Source organism: Triturus cristatus, chromosome 5_1 (genome assembly GCF_964204655.1).
Source record: "Triturus cristatus chromosome 5_1, aTriCri1.1, whole genome shotgun sequence".
Taxonomy (NCBI): domain Eukaryota; kingdom Metazoa; phylum Chordata; class Amphibia; order Caudata; family Salamandridae; genus Triturus; species Triturus cristatus.
Genome location: NC_140587.1, coordinates 168,883,067 through 168,904,574, shown reverse-complemented (window position 1 = coordinate 168,904,574; position 21,508 = coordinate 168,883,067). Strand labels below are relative to the sequence as shown.

At 47.0% G+C, this 21,508-nt stretch overlaps 1 protein-coding gene across 1 annotated transcript in view; it reads left to right on the top strand.

The window, feature by feature from the left end:
• Positions 1 to 21,508, top strand: part of RHPN1 (rhophilin Rho GTPase binding protein 1) — a 444,327-nt gene that overhangs the window by 196,377 nt on the left and 226,442 nt on the right. Inside the window, exon 3 of the mRNA XM_085604772.1 lies at positions 17,726 to 17,854. Coding sequence (XP_085460898.1) covers positions 17,726 to 17,854 — 129 coding nt within the window. The remainder of the gene's footprint in view (positions 1 to 17,725; positions 17,855 to 21,508) is intronic.

Below are 21,508 nucleotides of genomic sequence, written 5' to 3'. Positions count from 1 at the left end.
CTGGGAGTCGTGATTACAAAGTAAATTCCCAGGTGGGGATGGGTAGGTCGCCGAGCACTGCAAGGACCATGGAATTGGCTTTTAAATCCTATTTAGTAAATGTGTGAGTTCTATTCCTTAATTGCACTACGTTTGTGATACTCTACAATTACGATTGTCTACGTCAGTCCCGTGCACCCTGCATCTCAGTACCCCTTCCCCTTGTATTCCCTCTTTCTGCTACTGCCCCAGTGTGCCTGTTCCAAACTCGATGCTCTCGGACCCTGTTTCAGTAATCCATTCCTCTCCCCTCTGACACTCTCCTCATATTCTCTGCCCCTGTACCAATGCCATTGTTGCTATGCCAAGTGCCTCTCTCTCTCTCTGACTTGGCCCTCAGTCCCTCCCACATCGGTGGCGCCTACGACGCCTTGTAGTCTCACAGAGGGAAGCTCCCTGATGCGGTGGGGGGCATGGCTCGAGAATGATGGAGGACACCACTGCATTCCACCCTGATCTGCCTGTGGGACCTGCTCCTCCTCCAAGAGCAGGGCTTTAAGTGGGCCGGGTCTCACCGGTGCTAAGCAGCGGCAGTTTTTTAAAGGGGGCCTCGAAACCGGTCCCTATCGGGCTCTGTTTCGTGCCCTGCAGTGACAGCAGGCACATCGATGTGCGCTGCTCACTTTTCACTAGTGGAGAAGTTACGCATGACGTCATGCCAGGTGAGTGTTGTAGCCTGTAGGGGAAGGGAAATCCTTTAAAGAGAGTAATTTTCCCTCTGGATTTCCTTTCCCTTTTTGAAACTCGGGAGCAGCACCATTGTCGTGGTGTCACCAGGGCTTTAAGTGGAAGCTTTTTCAATATTGTATACAAGCCATAGTTGCTGGTTATTTATCTTGTGCAACTCACAACCATTGACAAAGCCAATAGTCCTGACTTCTTCTAGGTAAGATGTTACTTGTATCATATATCTGGATGCAACGACAGAAGCCGCAAAATACAAGTCGGGCATCACACTGTGCTGAGCACAGATTTTTAGCTTGGGTGTTTTAAGCCACGCCCTAAATTGCATTGGCCACGCCCCTTTGAGAGACACCCCCACCAGTTTTTTCATCCCACAGCCCTGTCCAAGAGTGTAAATAAAGATTAAAGTGCGACAAAAGAAAGTGAAATGACAGCATAGCGCTCACGTGTCATACACATGATAGCTGAAGTATAAAAACAACAATAAAGCAAACACGGAAATACTGGCTGCCGAAAAGCCTTGAAGATAGCAATTTCAAGAATAAATGGTAACTGTTGATGAGTAATGCAGATTCTGAAGCTCATATTAAATACACTAAATTTGGGTCTGTCAAATGATGGTTAAGCCAACATTTCCACACCAGTAACAATAAATAATTTGAATGGGTTCTTTATCAGCACTGAGAAGTCAAGGACAGTGCCAAAGCACCGCTGAGGTAACCAAATGCGAGAGACGTTTAATCCGAAATGGACTACTGGTTATTTTAAACAGTTTGCGCTGAGGGTAGGGAAGTTCCTAATGGTTTGAGGTCCCAGTTAAAGTCCGTGGGAGAGTCATGAAAGGAGCAGGACAGCCGACTCCCTGTCAAAGGGCTGATATTGGCAGTCCAGACACGATACCCAGGCCCAACTCAAGAGGGGGGCAACAAGAAGAAACTGCTGGATAGCAGCCTTTCTTTGCTAAATGTGTGGAGAGGGGTGTGAGCAAGAGCAAAATGAATACCAAGAGAGGTAGTAATCAGGAAAGTAAGGATGTCGGCAAGAAAGGGACATTTTCCAGTATCTAGGAATTCAAGTAACCAACCCGCTAGAGCAATATAATCTGAATATGGGTAACGTCTTAGGGGCTTAATTCAGTAGACTTTTTTGGAAAACACTACTAATGTCAATTATGGGACGGACCATATTGACAGTAAAAATGGAATTTCAACCATGAAGTTTGTATGTGTTGCCGACCTCACTGTGCCAGATATTCTGCTCATTGGACAGATTGATGGGACCGCTGCTCTGAGCAGGAAGTGTAATGGGATTGAACTATAAACACTGCAACTCCCCTGGGCAGGGGCAGGCTGGGGCTTCTGGATCTATTCTTTTACTATGCGGCTACTCAATTACAGCACATTATACATTGCTTTGATCCGAACAATAACTGGAAGAAGACACTACTGGCTGGGACCCATCACCCTAACTGCTTGACTGAAGCCATTATGTTAGGGAGGAGCATCCCTTCTACCTTCCGAGGCTTGGGTGAGACAGACCGGCGTGATTTTGGAAAGGATGGCTATGGTAATTCTGAAAAACAAAAGCACACTGTATTTCCCAGATATCCCGCTGTGGATATTGAAATCATTCAAATCCTTTAACAACAATATGTCCATGATAAAAGGACGAGAGGGAGGTTGCTGCACGGGAGGAGACATTTACCTGAACAAACTATTTATTACATATGACGGAGCTCCTTTAACTTGGGGGCGGGCCAATTTATCCGCCAGGCACAATGTTTTGAGGTGACCATGGAACCGTGAGGTTCAGCGGCAGACTTCTCTCACTTCCCCAACCAGAACAGACTGTAGTGACAGACGAGTCATTCCTCAGTTCCACATCAAGTAGCTGGAGCCGAGAACGATCTGACTGGCATTGAAAGCCTTTCTTTTTCTGTACAGGGGAAGCTAGTTCAGTTGTTCACGCACAACACCACTGCCATGTGTTATTGCAACAAACAGGACAGGGTGGGGTTGTGGACCTTATGTCAAGAGGCCCTGGGTCTCTGGGCATAGCTAATATAAGGGCATTTATTTCAATGGTGGTTCAACATCTGGTGGGTTCTCACAGATTTATTCACCACCGCAATGTCAGCTCTTCTGCGTTCTGGAGTTTCCAAGGAGGGAGCGGGGAAATATTGAAAGGGGTCACTGGAAAAACTATGGTAACAAAATGAGAAATAAACTTTCCAACGCTCACCAAGATAAAAGTGAAGCTCAAGGCAAATAGGTGGGCTATATACTCCTAGGCAAGGGTCCCAGCAGGGCACTGAACATTAGTCCATGTCCATGAGTCGCAGCACTTGCAAATATTTGAAGCAAGAGAGTTCCCGTAATTCTTTAGCCAGAAAGGCCACACATGGACCCTACTGCTTGAATCCTGTTTTTTAAAGGACCCCAGCATATGTTCTCTCCAAAACTCTTCACTGTGCCCCAATGGGGCCTGACCTAGTTGTAATGTTCTTGATGTGGGTGCCCTTTGAACAATTGCTCCCTACGCTTGCTGAGTATTGAAACAGCCTTTCTAGTGGCCGTTACATCGTCCAGGTGGGTGTGTGATTTGCAAGCACTTTCTGTGCACCCTCCATACACAACTATCTTCCCAGACAAACAGGTTCTAAGAACACATGCCTCTTTCTTATGAAAAAGTGGTAACACTTTTTCACGTAGGCCTGTCCATTACATTTCCTACCCTTTTTGATTCACTTCACCCTTCCAAAGAGGAGGAGGGACTCCATTGTCTGGACCTAGAAAGAACATTGTCGTTCTAGAATTGATTGAACTAGAGAGGTCCAAGTCGACGATCAACTCTTAATTTTGCTGGGGCAAAGAAAGGAAATGGCCGTGCACAAAGGCCCGTCTCACAATGGATAGTGTCCTGCATTAAAATCTGCTACCCTTTGGCCAAGAAACAACCCACTGAGGGTTTGCTTGCTCATTTCACCAGATCCAAGGCTGCAACCACTGCTTTAGCTCGCAAAGTCTGATTCCTGGACATCTGTCAGACAGCTTCGTGGGCATCGCTTCACGTTTACGAAGTACTATAGCCTGGACAGTCAGGTCTGTCATGATGGGTACTTTGCCCGTTCTTTCCTCCCGGATTTCCTGGTCTACTCTGTTTGCAGACCCACCTCTGAAGAGGTATTGCATGGGTATCTGTTCTAAGGTAAGGATATTGCAACTATAAGTCTCTGATGAACGAGTCACTTACCTTCAGTAACACTTTATCTTGTAGAGACTCCTTACCCATCCTCCCCGCTCTGCAAATGGATTTCTCCATATAGGGTGACCCATTTGATGGCCTTGGTGTCTGAACACTGATACATCAGCAACCTTCTTGGCTCAGCGCTTCTGGCCTGGAAGGGTCTTGAAAAATAACGGATGTAAGCGGGTGGGGGTGGCACCAATATAGGCACCATGCATGTCACTTCTGACGGTGTTAGCCCAATCAACACCATCTACTGGCACGCAAAGGTACACCTAGAAAAGTTTCCAGGTCCAGTCTGAAACCTGGAGATTATTCTAAGGTGAGAAATCTGTGGCTAAATAGAGTCTCTACCAGATAAGGCATTACTGAAGGTAAGTAACTTGTTAATCTGTTGTCCACTAATAATCCTTGTCTGCAATGGTCCCTTTTGTTGTATGCGTCTTCCATCCTGGGCCTTCTTTTTGACAGTCTCTGCAGGTGGTCTTGGAGTGCTTGACATCTTACGGTGTGCAACAAATTCAGTGGTGACCCTACCAGAATACATGGTGCTGTTTCCATTGCAGAGAGCCAGATCCAAAACTGTCTCCCACCTCACGGGTCCTGATATTTGCTGTTTAAGAAGTGTTCAAGAGTATTCTAGTATGTTTCTCCTTCTATAGGTTATCAACGGGAGCATTCTAGTGGCAATGGCATCTACTCATTACCTAAGACACATTAACAACTTTGTAAAACCAACTCGGTCTCACTGTTAATGTAATGGTAGTATTTATGTAAAAACACCAGTATTTTCCTGTAACGTTTATCTTTTGGCATAGCGGTGCTTTAGTGCCACTGGGAGATGATTATTGGTGTAGTATCACAAACGAAATTGATAACACAAAATGAAGTAGCATATTTTTGTGTCCTATTGTTCCTCTTGTCCTGTCATCGCGTTGAATGTGCCTTGTTGCTTAGTACCATTCACTAATCAATTGATGGATATTATTGGTCCCTGCGGTGCTTGTGCTGCTTGCATATATCCTACTAATCGGATCATATGTATGTCTGAGTGTAGCCCCCTTATCTTATTGTTATTGTGTCTTGATGTGTTATCGAGATCTTTGTGCTTTAACATCATATTGTTGTCATGTTGCTCCAGTGCCAGGATTATGTTGCCCATATGGTGCCTATTCTTCAGCGCCTTACGGGTTGTTTCATGTTGACTACTCCTTTGCTTGTCTCAGGGACAGGCCTTCAGATCGCTCCAGAGCCTTTCTACCTTCTCCCTCTTCTTTCTCAAAAATTGCTGTAAATAATCTTCGAACATGGTCGCTAAAGATTGGTGGTGGGGTGCCGATGTTGGCAGAGTTTAGTGGGGCTCACATGATTTACGTTCACTGTCTCTACCCAGCCCCCCCCTCACCTCCCAACCCCCCTCCCCTCCCTCAACTGTTGTACTGGTATTTTAAAAAATGCCGTTAGTGGAAGCTCAATGAAAGTTAAATCCACGAGTCCTAAGGTACATATTCGTGGGCAGTGGTGCACACCTACAAGTAAGATGGCCAACGATTCTCAGATTAGCATCTGCGGCAGCACACCCTAAACACCACTCCATAATCCCAATCATTGCTGGACAAACCAGCCTACTCTATGTGGAAATGACGTCCCGAGCCATGCTTGGCAGGACAGCCTCTTGTGTCATAGAGACCTTGCTACTTACATACACTGATCTATTTCCTGCACCAGGCTCTCATTATCTCGGTCCTCTCTCTGCACATTGTCTTTATTTGCGGTGGCCTAGAAGTTTGTCTGTACACTCAAAAATGGCATTTTTGGAACGGAAACTAAATGCCGTTCCATGGCTCTAGATGGGAGTTTTAGCCACCATGACTCAAAACACCTCGGTTACATGGCAGCCACCGACAGACATGCCACTGTAAGGCATCACAAGCAAATGGGTATGAAATATCATGCCCCAAGTGCTAGAGTCACTCCCTTTAATTTGCTCTGTGCAGCTATTTGAACGGTATCAACCGGAATTGTGGCAATTTTGCGGTTTTTCTCTGCATCATGTGTGTCACTCTAGTCCGTAAAATTAAGCTACCCAATGTCAGACATCCATATCTCCCGAATGCATCTGGCATGTTGATTGATGACCAGAGTATGGGAACAGTGGAATTTTTTTTTTTTGTAGAGGTTCGCCTGGCATTTTTTTGTCTGCAAAAGTGTTAAAATCGTTTAGTGTCTCTGTGTTGCGCAGATAATGAGTGACACTGATGGTTACCTGAAAAACAGACTTGTGCGTCTTATACACCTGCTGTATGTATAAATGGGACATCATCCTCTTCTCAGACTCATGATATCACCCATTTTGGAAATTTCAATTATGGTCCATCCCACGAAACCGTGCAGCTTTGCCACCTTGCTATGCAACCAAGCCGTCTCCTCGCCTGAAATGGCCATACCATCCCATTGCCTTTACATAATTCTGCCACTGATGAAACACAGTTCAATTGCATGTGGGAGAGCAGTTTATGTCCGTCCTCCACACACAACATGGCATGGAACAGTGCCGTCAGAAGCACACAATCCCAAACCTGTTGTGGGATCCTGGTTGATGTCAAAATGCCAGTTGTTGACTTCAATGAGATGAGTAGCCTAATAATACATGACTGTATTTGCCATGGCCAGCCAGCCCTCTATTAGACATCAAATTGCAACATTTGGCCTTCTAAGCTCTACGGCAGAAAAAGGACCGAATGCGGGCAGCTGTCTGCTTAAACACACCAATGACCCTGAAAGGCTAGCAATGAAATTGATATAGTAATTTAGGTCGGACATCATTTTAAACTGGGCTACGATGCTCCCGAGTGTGAGATGAAGAGCAAATCGGCCATCGATGTGCCATCTTAAGGTGTTGAATGCTGGAGTCATGCGCGTCCAGCTAATGGACTTATCTTTCTTTCACAACACAAAACACCAAATGTCTAAAGCGGACTGTCTCCATCCTGAGATCTTGTTCCGGATGAGTGATGCTGTTTTTTGTTTTTTTTAATTCCTGACCATACCCAGCGATTTAGGAGGTTGCCGGTGTGAGACCAATTCCCAGTGCTTCACCACGCCACCTTATCCCATGCCACCAGTAGGATTTAGATTGGAATAAGACCTTAAGCCCTGCTGGTTGTAAGATCATTTTTATTGTTTGCATCTTGAGTCTTCTTTTTTACTTTCCCAAAGAATTTATGCTACTGCACGATTCTAGTGTAGTCCACCATGTTGCACGGAAACATTAGAAAATTGGGCTAATTTTTGCGGAAGCTGGATTAGCTAGCACATTAATCTAGGATATGCACTACTTGAGTGCCAGGCCATCAATTCTGTTCTCGTCTTAGTAATTCTCAGCATTTATATAACCGAACAGTCACCCAGAAGGGTATCCTACCACAGGGGAAATCCTGGTAAAATCCAGTGGTTTAGGAAAGGAAGAGCCCTATTTTGATTGGCTTTTGGGCAGCTAAATGATATGTGGTCAGGCAAAGCTAAAGGGAAAACCTTGAAGGCGGCGGTTGAGCAGGAGGTGGGTTGGATGCGATTTAGAGCCTGTGGGTAAAACGTTGACGCAAGAGGTGCTGACAGAGAAAGGATTTACCCGAAGACACGTTGAAGTTCTGAAGATACCGGGTTACCCCATGGCAGACAGACTACTGCTGTGGAACCAGTACAATGTCGGAGACCTCTGGTAGGCGATTCTGGTACGCTTCCACCAAACATATTGCAAGCAGCAGCCGCCACATATTATGCACTTGTTGGGATAGCACCTTGGACTATTTCAATGGTGAAAGCATACGGTCATGAAAGCAATTACAAGCATCACAAAATTAACGCTTTAAAATAATTAAATTGGTGTATACACAATGGTTGTCACAGGCACAGCAAACCATGGCATTGCAATTCAATTTCTGTGCAATAAAGAAATAAATAGGGCGACATCCTAACCTGTTTGCGAGGCCAACACGCTCTGTTCCACCTACCAGACTCCCTGGGTGCAGTTTCGCGACCTTCGCCGCCTCCCTCCCGCCGCCGCCATCCTCAACGCGGCCGCTGTGCGGAGGGGGACTACCCTTCCCAGGATCCTTTGCAGCGGACGGGAAGCGGAACCTGAACCCGCCTCCTGTATTCTCGCGCCTGGAGGCGCTTAAAAGCAACGTGAGCCCCTGACAAAGCGGGCGACATCCTAACCTGTTTGCGAGGCCAACACGCTCTGTTCCACCTACCAGACTCCCTGGGTGCAGTTTCGCGACCTTCGCCGTCTCCCTCCCGCCGCCGCCGCCATCCTCAACGCGGCCGCTGTGCGGAGGGGGACTACCCTTCCCAGGATCCTTTGCAGCGGACGGGAAGCGGAACCTGAACCCGCCTCCTGTATTCTCGCGCCTGGAGGCGCTTAAAAGCAACGTGAGCCCCCGCCTCGCGGGTCCGCGCGCGGGCAGCGCCGGGCTAAGCCCGGGCAAAGGGCGGGCCGTCTGTGGCCGTCTGTGGCCGTCCGGGGCCGATCGAGGCCGGGCAGGGCCACATCTCCTGGTCAGTACTGTCGTCCCTGATTTACTTTTCCTTGTTGGACCATACGCCCTACTCTGTAGTGTGTTAGGAAGTGACCCACGTGAACCTGTATATTGCATTGGCACTTACGTTTCGCACCGAGGCTATTCATCCCCCTCTTTTGTATTACTCGGCCTACTATCTGTTACTACTAGACCAGTTACCAGCCGGCGCTGTAATAATAGTACACAGTACTGGGCGAAATGATAAAACGGGGGAAAAAAACCAATACTAAATCTCCTGCCACACGGTCACATACCAGACTACAGACCACGGATTCGCAGCCCCTACCAACTCTGACTGCTATAGACAAAATGCTTCAGCAGACCATTGGGGTTGTGGCCACCGCTATCGAGAACACTGAGAGAAGGCTCTCCATCACTCCATCTTTATGTATCCCAACACAGGAAATGAACATTTCTACTACCACGAATGAGATGCTGGGAGCCAGCTTATGTATGACATCTTCATATGTAGACCTGCCCTGTAGCCAGCTACCTGTAGAGAATGACAAGCAGCCCCACACTAGGCCCAATACTTTAATCCCGCCCGTTGTTGCTGGGAATAAGTTAGACACACGAAAATCCTGCCCTAGAACTAGGAAAAAATGTAATACTAATAGGCCAAGTAAACTCAACCACGTAAACCATGATCTGGTGACCCCCTCCAATAGCTCCCTTGATTCCACCTCAAGGATACCTTGCTGGGTTGCCAGTATGGTTACGGAGTTACAAACGTCCCTAGAGAGGATAATAACAACACAACTAAAGCCATTAGTGTCAAAAATTGATAAACTTATCTCTGCAATTAATGCTAAAGGGGGAGATAAAACAGGGATAGTCAATCCCCCTAAAAATATGGGACCCATTACCGTGGAAGCTGAACTATCCAAAATCTCCTCCCATCTAAATGGCGGAAGTAATAAACTCCCATCGCAGAGTAGTAACATAGACCTAACTACAGACACACAAAGCTCAACTTTTGCTCCATCTAAAAATGGCCACCAAGGTACTAGTGCCCTACCGATAACAACTTTGACAAATACATCAGATAAAGCTGTGACGAGGATGAAGGAAATTAGCCAGGGGCTCAAAACCACCACACCCATGGGAAATGATACAATGATGAGAACGAGTCCCTATCAGCTCCCAACAATAAACTTACCCCCAGAAGCTCAGCCATTCGTTGTAGCACTTGTGGGAGTACCACCCTTAACTGAGGGAAAAAGAGAAAGGGAGGATGAACTCAAAAATAAATGTATCCAATGGCTAACGGCCAATATGCCCCTACCAAATAATATCTCAGGTGAAATCCTTCTTGCTAGAAGAGTGGGATGGATAGGGAGGAATCCTAAGACCATAGCAGGGGACGTGATAATCTTAAACTTCAGGGACACTAGTGCTGTGCATTACATATGCAGCTCCAAGACCTATGTACAAAATACTCAAATATCTGCAGTACATCTCTCACACTTTTACCCCACTCCCAGTCTGGAACTACCCTGGCAAAGCGTCAGACCAGCAAGCAGAGGGCACTATCGTCCACCCTTCCTGGAAAATAGAGGGCCATACAGGGAAAGCGGATTCATCCGCCCTTTTCCTCCCCCGATACAATCACACTGGAATAGATTCAGTGTGTTGGAGGAGGTGGATTGACTTATCCCAGAAGTAAAACTAAACTCCCATGCCATTGCCGAGACTTCTATCCGGGAAGAGACAAGGGTGGAGAAAATACTGCAGGAAGATCTGATAACCACCTTACCACCTGAACAAAGACCCAAGGAAAGGGCAATCAATGCCAACACCGGGGATAATATGGGCTCTGAGGATCCGAACAAATGCTGTATTCATCTGGTCTCATGGAATGTAGCCGGTATCAAAAATAAACTGCCTTCCCCGGAGTGGGCAGGATTTATGGCCAAATTTGACATCTGCCTTATGCAGGAGACCTGGGCACTTGAGAATAGCGCCAGCACAACCTTTGCCACCTACGATATCTTGGCATCATTTGCAGGAAAAGGTCGGCCTTCTGGTGGACTATCAATCTGGATAGCCACACACTTGGGAGTCCAGGCCACCCAAGTACCAACAAAATCCCTGGACTTCCAGTGTGTCCTTTTAAAACCCTTAGGTAACTCCCCAGTGGCAATAATAAATGTATACTCAAGACCTACCAAAAGCGGTAAAGAATCACCCGTAATCAGCGACCTGGCCTCATTTATTTCAGGGCTTGATCCCTCTTTTGCCCTAGTGATTGGAGGGGACTTTAACTGCCAGTTCGAACCGCTGGGCGAAGCCGAGCTGGGTGAACAGGACGAAGTAGATGAGCTGTGGCACATCCCTACTCTTGACATTGCACCAGTAAGAGCCTGGACACCCTTGGCACTACAAATAAAATCCTTCTCCCTTCTCTCTGCGGGCATGCAATGGTAGATTGGATTCCGATCGCCCAGAAGCTGGAACATTTAACCGATCCAACAAAGTCTCCATCATTGACTATGTAATGATCGAGGCTAAAAACTGGGACAAGCTGCTGGATCTTAGAATCGAGAAAAGACAGGACAGTGACCACAACGCACTGATCCTTACTTTGAAGCCAGGGTCTTGTGGCTTGAAAAATACTGCGACTAATCCTGCTCTAGCAACCCACCCCCTCGTACTAACCAATAATAGAAGGCGGGTGAAATGGCCCCATTTGGCACAGTCACCTCAACAGCTTGCCAAAATTTACCAATTGGCCACGCCATTTATAGCTCAGATGGCCGAAGGTAAAGAGTACGCGCAAATACTGGGCACTCATAAACAATTAGTTGCGGCATTGGCGGATGTTTTCCATCCTGTAATCCGTACCAAGAAACACATACCAAATACCCACCCCTGGTATAATACTGATTGTAGGAGATTACGCAGGGAACTTTTAATGGCAATTAAGTTAAAAAATAAGGCAGATATCAGAACCCTTAGGAAGGCATACAAGGAGGAACTACGCAGGAGCCGGCTGGATTGGGAAGAGGATACATGGGGAAAATTGAAGAATGCCCTGAACCTCAAGGACGCCAAACTTTTTTGGGCTTTAGTGAATAATACCAGGAGAAACAGTGCGGAATCTTTTCTCCCAAATATTTCGCCCGCAGTGTGGGAAGCCCATTTTGCGACCCTATACAGCTCCCCCCCCGGGGGAAGTATTGGTGCACCAAGTCGACGAGAGGGCACCTCATCCGGATGGCTTCACTGGTACGTCAACAAACTCGGATTACCAGAGTGAGCCCAGTACGCGAAGATCTATGATATCTGCGGAACTCCCGGACTACGTAGATGCTAGAGTTAGGGTAGCTCCAGAAAGCACTGTTAGAATATCAATTAAGGAAGTTGAGCATGCTATCGCCAGGCAGCCCCATAATAAAGCACCCGGCCTTGACAAAGTCCCTGGCGACCTCTTCAACTCCCAACCCAGGATCTGGGCACCCTATTTAGCTGCACTGTTTAATGCAGTACTTGAGGGAGCTAACATCCCAGACACATGGGCCGGGGCTGAAATTGTCCCTATATTCAAAAAAGGTTCCCCCTTGGTACCCTCAAATTATAGACCGATAAGCCTCTTGGACACCTCACAGAAACTTATGGGTCGGATTATTTTGGACAGAATTTTAGAATGGGCAGAAGAAAATAAAATATTAACCACCCTACAGGCCGGGTTCAGAGCCGGGATTTCGACTCTGGACCAGCTTTTTAGGTTGCAGGTTTTGTATTGGAAGACTGTAATACTGGAGGGTTGTAGCTTATACCTGGTATTTGTTGACCTACGGACCGCTTTCGACCTTGTGCCCAGGGAAAAGCTATGGAGGGTATTGGAAGACCTAAAGCTCCCCCCATATTTACTAGAGCTTCTAAAGCGGTTCCATAAAGGGAACTACGCCCAGGTACGCTGTGGGAAGAACGGTGATTTATCCGACCCTTTTCCCGTCACCAGAGGAGTACGCCAGGGCTGTGCCCTGGCACCCACACTTTTCAGCCTTTACATAAATGGCTTGGTTGGTGACCTGGATGCGGTCAGGAATAATGACGCCCCTCGCCTGTCATCTGGGCGGGTGCCTGCTTTGATGTTCGCGGACGACACTCTATTGTTGTCGCGGACATCAACAGGCATCCAGAGGGTCCTGGACGGATTTGTAACATTCTGCGCTCTGCGGGGACTTGAAATGAACTTAGATAAGACAAAGTACATGATTTTCGGCCCACCAAAGCGCACCCGCCCCTGCCCATCTCTGAATGGCACCCCGCTCGAAAGGGTCAGAACTTTTGTTTACCTGGGTGTTACCCTGACCGAAGATTTCGGCTGGGGCCCCCAGGTGACCAAATCTGCCCTAAAGTTGACACAGGTAGCTGGTGGCATTAGCAAGTTTCACAGGAAAACGCATTTCAAACCAGTTTCCCCAGCCCTCGAAATGTATAGGGTTCAAGCAAGACCTACCGCTACATACGGTGCAGAACTCTGGGGCCACACTCGTGTATCACCCCTATCAAAGGCTGAACACACATTCGTTAGAAACTTGCTAGGGCTCCCTCAGAGTACACCTCTCGTCCCCATGAGGTTAGATCTAGACCTGGAACCCTTTTCTGAATTTCTATCAAACCGACCCCTCCTATATTGGAGAAGGTTATGGACAGTGCCCGAGCTTAACGACTATAGAGACGAATTTTTAGCAATTTGGGACCAATTGAAGGCCAAAAATATACCCTGGTTATCCCACCTTAAAGCCTTAATATACCAGATAGGCCTGCCTCAACTTTGGGAGTCCCCAGGGGTGAGCTGTTTAGCGGTACAGAAGAAGGAGTTGCTAGTCCTACTCAAACAGCACAAACTAACTCTGCTATACCGCTCACAGACTATGGGTAGGCTGACTACAGACTTCTTGCAAGTTAAGATGGCACCCAGCAGGGAGGAGTTTTTAGATCAAATCCAGCCCCCGATCGCCAAAAAGTTATATATTCAGCTAAGGCACGGTTGCCTTCCAATCGGGGACTTTACCTGCAAATGGGCAGGAAGAAGTGAGGGACTTTGTCCGGCTTGTAACGCAACCAAAGAAGATTTAGCTCATATCCTATTCTTCTGCCCTGCCTATAAAGAAATACGTAGATCATGGCTTGTGCCACTATGTAGAAATTTAGGCTTAAAACAATGCGCACAAGCATGCAGGATATTGCGTTATGATACCTCACCCCCTATCGTGTTCACTGTTTCCCGTTTTTTGCATAGCATGTAGCGAAGGAGGTCCACTTTTATCAATTAAATCATCGATGTGTAAATTTCAACTTTGATAACTTCTGTTTAATAATTTTTTACCTGTATGTATAAATATTTATGTTTTATCTTGTATGTACATATTTTATCTGTGCTTTTATGGTCAATGACCGAAATAAAGCTATCAAGTTAAAAAAAAAAAAAAGTAATGTTTTCCAGTCCTTGGCAGAGATATAATCGAAGGATTTTCAAAATGACCAATGCATCTCATCATCTCCTCCCACCTGTTCATCCTAATATAATAACTTTGGCACTTTATTCCTATGTTTGTAGATGCTGCCATAGGATGCTGTACAATCTACTCAGACCTTAACGAGTACCCTTTGCTGCAAGACTAACGTGTTCCATTCTGTGACCCTCACAGTTCCCGCTGCCATTTTCTAACACTGGGGACTCCAAGTCTGTTGTGGCATTCCTCCAGCTTTTGACAACCCTGGGATTGTATTCCATAGACTTGCCCCTCAAAACAGATTTTAAGGCTTCCCACAGAGTCTGGTGTGATTCCACAGAGAAAGAATTTTATTAAAAATATAGTTCAGTTGCCTTCCTTAGCATGTCAACAAACCTCTCATCCTGAAGCCACCATGCATCAAAGTACCACACGCCAGAGGTCCCTTGGACACCCTAACTACCTATCGTTCAACAGGTGACAGATTTGAGAGACTGCAAGCAGGTATCTGTTCACTAGATAACAGTGCCATGCCAGAAGCTAGCATAAGGAAATAATCAAAATGGGAGCAGGATATCTCCTGAATCGATTAGTTTCACATGCCAGCTCCCAACATACAGCTAGTATTTAGTGTATGTACACTTATGCACGGTCTTGTTGATTAATCTTTAGTTAACTGTCTTCCATGTTCCCCATGGCCTAAAGTCCCCTGGACATAGCGTAACATCAGGGAGGATGTTAGGTCTACTTGTTATGTCCGTCTGTCAAAGTGCTGGGCATGTGAAGTTCCCACAAATGATTGTCTACTAAAGAGGGCGTGATGTACAGGAATATCAAGGTGTCCTAAGTCTTCCCCTACCAAAACTATTCAAGTCTGTGTGTTGTATTGTAAATGGGAACTATTTGTGGAAGAATGTTGACGTCCCCCTTGGTCCCATGGAAAACCCCACCTGTAATACATCGTTGAATCAATAACTGCTCAGATTGGGGGCTTCCAGGGTTAGCTGTTTTCAGTACCACCCTAAGCTTGAATTTATTGTCAGGCCATTAACGTTCCATGTCAGTATGCGAAAATGCCTCTACTCATTTCTTGTGATAAGGCTTTCCATCATGCAAGCAAACTAATATGATGTGTTGGCCAGCAAACATAGCAGTGCGAACAGAAAAAAATCCCCTAAACTGACCGGTCTGCAAATGTGGAAACCTCCATCTCCCCACTCTTCCTACAGTTCCAAAACTGAAGCAAGCACCTGTCACTCCTCCCTGAACGCCTCTCCCTGAATCTAGGAGAATGGAACCATGGAAACGTGTGCAGAGCATCAATCCCAAAACAGTGATATACCCACCTTCCAGAATATCACAGATGCAGAGTAACCCATGACTACCAATCAGTAGGATCATCACAGTGACTCATTGGAGCCTCGGTGTCTGCAAGGGCGGCATTTGGATCAGAATCTGACTCCACTAGTGCCCTGACCGGAAAGCCTCAGATCTCGTTCTGCATGAGTAATGTAGTTATGTTGTCCCTGTGTGATGACCCTCATTCGGCCATTTGAGCGATCGGCCGCTCGATGACCAATTTCCTGTGCTTCACCACACCACTGTGTCCCATGCCACCAGTAGGATTTGGATTGGAATAGGATTTTAAACCTTCCCGATTGCTGGATCATGTTCATGGTGTGCTGCATCTTTTTTACTTTCCCAAAGGATTTATGCTACTGCTGCTCAATTGTAGTCTAGTCGAGGAAGACCATGACTCTGACGGAGCCATACATCAGTTGACCTACACGACACACTGCCATCAGGAATGATTCCTGGTCTTTGTAGTTGGGTTATTGGGTGACTGTTTATTCTCCTAGATATATGAGATAATTCAGAAGGTGTATAAAAGTTCCTTCTTGGTGCAAGCTAACATTATGTTCCTTCATCCTTCCTTCCGATCAGTGGCTTCTTTTGCTTTACATTGCACGAATATGTAAACAATCGTATGGATCCTTAGCACCTTTCTGTGGGTTTTGATGTGGGATGGTTTACTGTATGGCCACACTCCAGGTGCTAGATCTCCTTGGGCTGTGTTATCTTTGAGTCATCTTTGTTGTCCTCCTGGTAACCATCTATTTGGAAGCCAAACCCACACCCGTGATCTCACTCCAAACGTATTGCCCAAAAAGGATATATTTTTTCATGAAGGGATTATTTACAAATTCACGTAAACTAAACAATGGTAGTGTACCGTCTTAGGGCATGTTTCTGATCTCTTTGAACTCTTCCAGGCTTCCAGCTACAGTGCCCTATGTGTTACTTCCAATTATGTGCCTGAACATAGGGGTACCCAGGCCAGCACCCAGCTTATTCGGTGGGCTGGACTGCGATGTATTATCTATGTTTATGCCTGTTTTCTGGATAGCCCACCCTGATCTCCACAAAAACACCTTGTTTCCTTTCCAGGCTCTTGTGTCTTGGCCGCAGGTGCAGGTCCCTGATCACAGGTGCTGCTGCTGGACCCGATTCTGTGCGCTGGTCCCGGCTCCAGGGGTTGGTCCTTACCTCAGTTGCTTCTGGTCCTGGCCTCAGGTGCTGGTCGCCAGTTGTAGGTGCTGGTCGCCAGTTGTAGGTGCTGGTCGCCAGTTGTAGGTGCTGGTCTCAGCTGCAGGTGCTGGTCTCAGCTGCAAGCACTGGTGCTGGCTCCAGGGGTTGGTCCTTACCAGAGTTGCTTCTGGTCCTGGCCTCAGGTCTGGTCGCCAGTTGTAGGTGCTGGTCTCAGCTGCAAGCACTGGTCCCGGCTCCACGTTTGGTCCTTACCTCAGTTGCTTCTGGTCCTGGCCTCAGGTGCTGGTCGCCAGTTGTAGGTGCTGGTCGCCAGTTGTAGGTGCTGGTCGCCAGTTGTAGGGGTTGGTCCTTACCGCAGTTGCTTCTGGTCCTGGCCTCAGGTCTGGTCGCCAGTTGTAGGTGCTGGTCTCAGCTGCAAGCACTGGTCCCGGCTCCAGGGGTTGGTCCTTACCTCAGTTGCTTCTGGTCCTGGCCTCAGGTGCTGGTCGCCAGTTGTAGGTGCTGGTCGCCAGTTGTAGGTGCTGGTCGCCAGTTGTAGGTGCTGGTCTCAGCTGCAGGTGCTGGTCTCAGCTGCAAGCACTGGTGCTGGCTCCAGGGGTTGGTCCTTACCAGAGTTGCTTCTGGTCCTGGCCTCAGGTCTGGTCGCCAGTTGTAGGTGCTGGTCTCAGCTGCAAGCACTGGTCCCGGCTCCAGGGGTTGGTCCTTACCACAGTAGCTTCTGGTCCTGGCCTCAGGTGCTGATCGCCAGTTGTAGGTGCTGGTCTCAGGTGCAAGCACTGGTGCTGGCTCCAGGGGTTGGTCCTGACTTCATGTGCTGATCTTGACTTCAGGTGCTGATCTCTGCTCCTTGCTGTAGTACTGGTTTCAAGGGTTGGTCCTGACTGCAGGTGCTGGTCTCTGCTCCTTGCAGTGGTATTGGTTCTAGGGGTTGGTCCAGACTGCAGGCGCTGCTGGTCCCGTCCCCCTGTACTGTTTTCAGCACAAACTCTGGCTCCGGCTGTTTTCTTTGTACATTTTCTTTCGTCCTTAGCCATAGAAGGTGCTGAACTGTTTTGTTTTCTTGCACAATCAAACGTATCACCTTTATTGTAAACATACGCAGAAGAACGATGCCACTGTTTGTAATGTGTGCTTTACATTTCTAATTTTCATTTTCAGAGCTACCACCAACCACAAGGTGAAAGAAACGGTGGCTTTAGAGCTCAGCTATGTGAACTCCAACCTGCAGCTCCTGAAGGAAGAGCTGGAGGAGCTGAACAGCTCTGTGGAGGTTTACCAGAACGACAGGTGAGCTGGCCCCCTCCGCGCCCATTGTTCCAGGAGCCGCAGAGGCCAGGGATGCTGTGGCAGTGATAAGGGAACGGGCAGCAGCTCGCCAGCCTTCTCCGCTCTGTGCCCGATAGCGCGTGTGTGATGCAAATATGGTATTGATTGCAGCGAGCCTGGGCCTCCTAGATAACAGTCCGGATGTGGCCTTTTATCCTGATAAGTTACACGTCACTCGAAACAATGGTGGTGCCACTGGTAGACAAGCCGAGCAGTGTTTTATTTCCCACCATTAGCCCCCTCCATTTCCATAAAAACTAAAATAGTAAGCTTGCATTGCCAAAGCCAAGTGGCCTGGCTTTATTTAATGTGATAAAGCATGTGAGCTCAATAATATTTCAGACGGTGGAATTTCTGAATTTCTTAAAGAAAAGTTTTGGGCACGTTTCTAAAAATGATTGCTTGTATTCCTACCTTTTCATTATCGACATCTCCAGAACTCCTTGAACTATTTGGGGTCTCATGGAACTTTAAATATTAGGTTCTCGATTCCTTTGCATTTTGTGTACGGCTTAGCCTCATAAACCTTATCCTTGCCTTCAGCGGAAGAGAATAACTCGGCTGCAGAAATGAACCAACAGCGGTGAAAGACATGATTTGTGTAGTCCAGCTGTTCCCGCACCCACAAGCCCTGACCTGGGCAGCTACATCACTGTTCTGAAGTCTGCCTGCAGTAGGTTGAGTTGTATTTTCCTGAAGAGATTAAGCTGTTAATTTGCTAACTTTACAACGTCATCCATACCTACTGGCAGTGCCAGGGTAGACGCCAGAGGAAAGCGTCGAGGTTTTTTTAGTTGTTGGAAAAGAAGCTTCGTCACTACTCATTTACAGGTCAGTGGGAGCTAGGGATTCGGTGTGCAAAAGGAAAAATCCACCGTTCCTTCTTGACTTCCCTTTGGAATGGCCTGGGTTTCTGTGGCCCTATCAGATCTCATTTCCCCACTCGTATTCTCTTCACCTGCGTACCTCCAGTGTAATCCATCAGATGTTCAAAGCCACTCATATGTTTTTGTCATATATACGATTCTATGTAACATCTTGTAATATGCTGAGGTGCCTCCTTTAATAAGAAGACACCGCTTCCGAAATGAAGGGTATATTAGACCACTTGTCTGATCCTGCCCGTGCTGTGATCTCTTTTGTGGAGGCAGCCACCAAAAGTTAAGTTGACCCAGTGTGACCAATTGCAAGAGCACAAATGGAGCTATTGGCATCTATTGTTTGCAGTATGAGGGAATTTTATCGGCGATCAGCCATGGAAGGTTTGTGTGTTTTAGAGGTGCCTTCTGTGTCAAGATGGTGACATACACCAAGGATGTGCAAGAAAAAGTGGAGTTACAAGAATTAATGGTGGAGTAGAAGTAGTATGGACAAAGATTAAAACCACACATTATTATTGCTTTGAAAATCAATGTGAGATAAAATAATAGAAAGACAACCTTTCTCCCTCCCATGTCTTTTTATTTTAGGAATACTTTTCTGATTAGACTTGTTTTCCTTACCATCATTGTACACTTGGATTGCCTTATCCTTTTTGAATGGACTTGACTGTCTATTGTGGGTCTATCTTCATGCATCTGGCAATATAGTGGGCATAATTGTAACTGAAAGGCTCTGCGTCACATGCAACACTGATTTCAGCCTTGGTCGGTTTATCGAAAGCAAAACGGCATGACCACTCCTAGGGCAGTGCTTTCTTTCTTTCTTTTTCAGGAATGTTCAGGACTGGAGACTTTGGGGCTGGAGTCTGCAGATAGTACTGCTGTATGTCGCCAGGACGTGGAGCAGTATGTTTCATGGTGTCCTTGGGACATGGAGCAGAATAGACCATGTCCTTATGACAGGGAGCCGTGTGGTCCATGGTATCCTAATGACATGGAGCATTATGGTGCTGGGTATCCTGCAGACATGGCGAGGTGTGGCTCATGGAGACCTGCTGGCATGGAGCTGGTGTGACCACCTCACGCTAGGTCATTTCTGACGCCGTCTTTGATCCTGAACTGTTCAATTCCAAATCAGTCCTTTTAGGTGCGTTAATCTGTTCAGCTCAAAAGAAGCAGCCCCAGACTACAAGACCCAGAATGCAGTCGGATGGTACTCGAAAGTCCCGGACTGGAAACTGTGTCCGTAATTACCTGGAGGGAGGTGGTCACCCTACATGCAGCAGTCTGGTCTACTGTGCCATGGAGCTGTAAGGTTGTCAGTGACCTGGTGACGTGGAGCACCTTTGACCCTACAGCTCCATGTAACCAATCTCTATTTTACGCCTGTTGGGGCCCATTGCTGTGCTTCTTCTTTCTGATAGGCGTGCCTTAATTGTAGAATATTTGTTTTGAAATAATATTGCAATTTGTGCTCCCAGTTTCCCTATTTGTTCCCTGACATATTGTAAGTTAATAAGCTCTGACATGCATGTATAAACCCCCCAGATATTCCTCTGGGTTTTAATCCCTGGGATATGCAGAGAAGCGTGCATTTGGTTCCCACACCCAGCATTGATTTGCTGCCACACAAGGCAGATTAATAACTGCACTGTATCCCCCGATTAGCGCGAGCCGCTGTTCGTGAGGGGCAGAAAGCGCGCATTGTTTGTTGTTGTTTATCTCTCACAAATCACCTCTTTGAACCCTGCTTCTCTGTAGACAATTAATTGGGCCGTCGTTTGTTTTTCGTTGTTTGCATCGAATGTAAATCTCATTAGCGGGAGCGTGGTAACTGCTTTTCCACACTAATTATAGCTCTCAGGAGGCCGAGTCTGCTGCCGAGGAGTAAGTATGACCTGCCCGTGTGCCCCCTCCCTGTTTGTGGTGAGCATGCGCTACTTAAGACTCTGGGATAAGCCCCGAACCCTAATGAGAGCAGACGCTGATCGGTGATTTGCTGCTGTGTAAAGGTTCCTTCCGCGCGCCCCGGTTCCATCTGCCTCGCGCCCTGACCCAACCTCGTGCTCCCTCACAACAGTGATCTGGAAGAACCACCTCCGTGTAGAACGTCCGGACTTTTTCTCCCCATTCCAGTTCTAGTATTTCCTTTTGTTCTGTGGTATTACAGTGGTTATTTATGATCAGGCGCTTTCTGTCGAGATGGCAATGGAGGTTGGCAGAAATTGCCTCAGGTTGTTGGAACGGGCATGTCCCCTGCATGGTGTACAGTGGTGTGCATGGTGTTACTCAGTCCTGACTGCCCAAACAGTGAATGTCTGGTAATCTGTTTTTCTGATTTTGGCTCCAGTCTCGCGCTAATCTAGCATGTGCGGTGGTGGCCATGTCATGTGTTTTGTCAATTTAGTTGTAAACAGACCTTTCACAGAAGTGGAGGTTTAATGGCCTGCTCAAGTTCAGCTGCTACTCGCTAACCCAGCCCAATGATGTGAAGGAGACGAGCATTGAATTTGTAGATTCCTTTAATAACTGAGGAGCATCAGTAAGGTACATCTTTCATCTCCTATTCCAGCAACGATTCTGGTCAACCACGCAGTGGAACCCGAATCCCTTACAAACCCAAACATTCTGGACAACACGAGGATGCAAGGTAACTAGTTACCAAGCAACACAACACTTCCCCCTCGTTATATAAAAACAAGAATTAAATAATATATACAAGGGAATAGTAAAA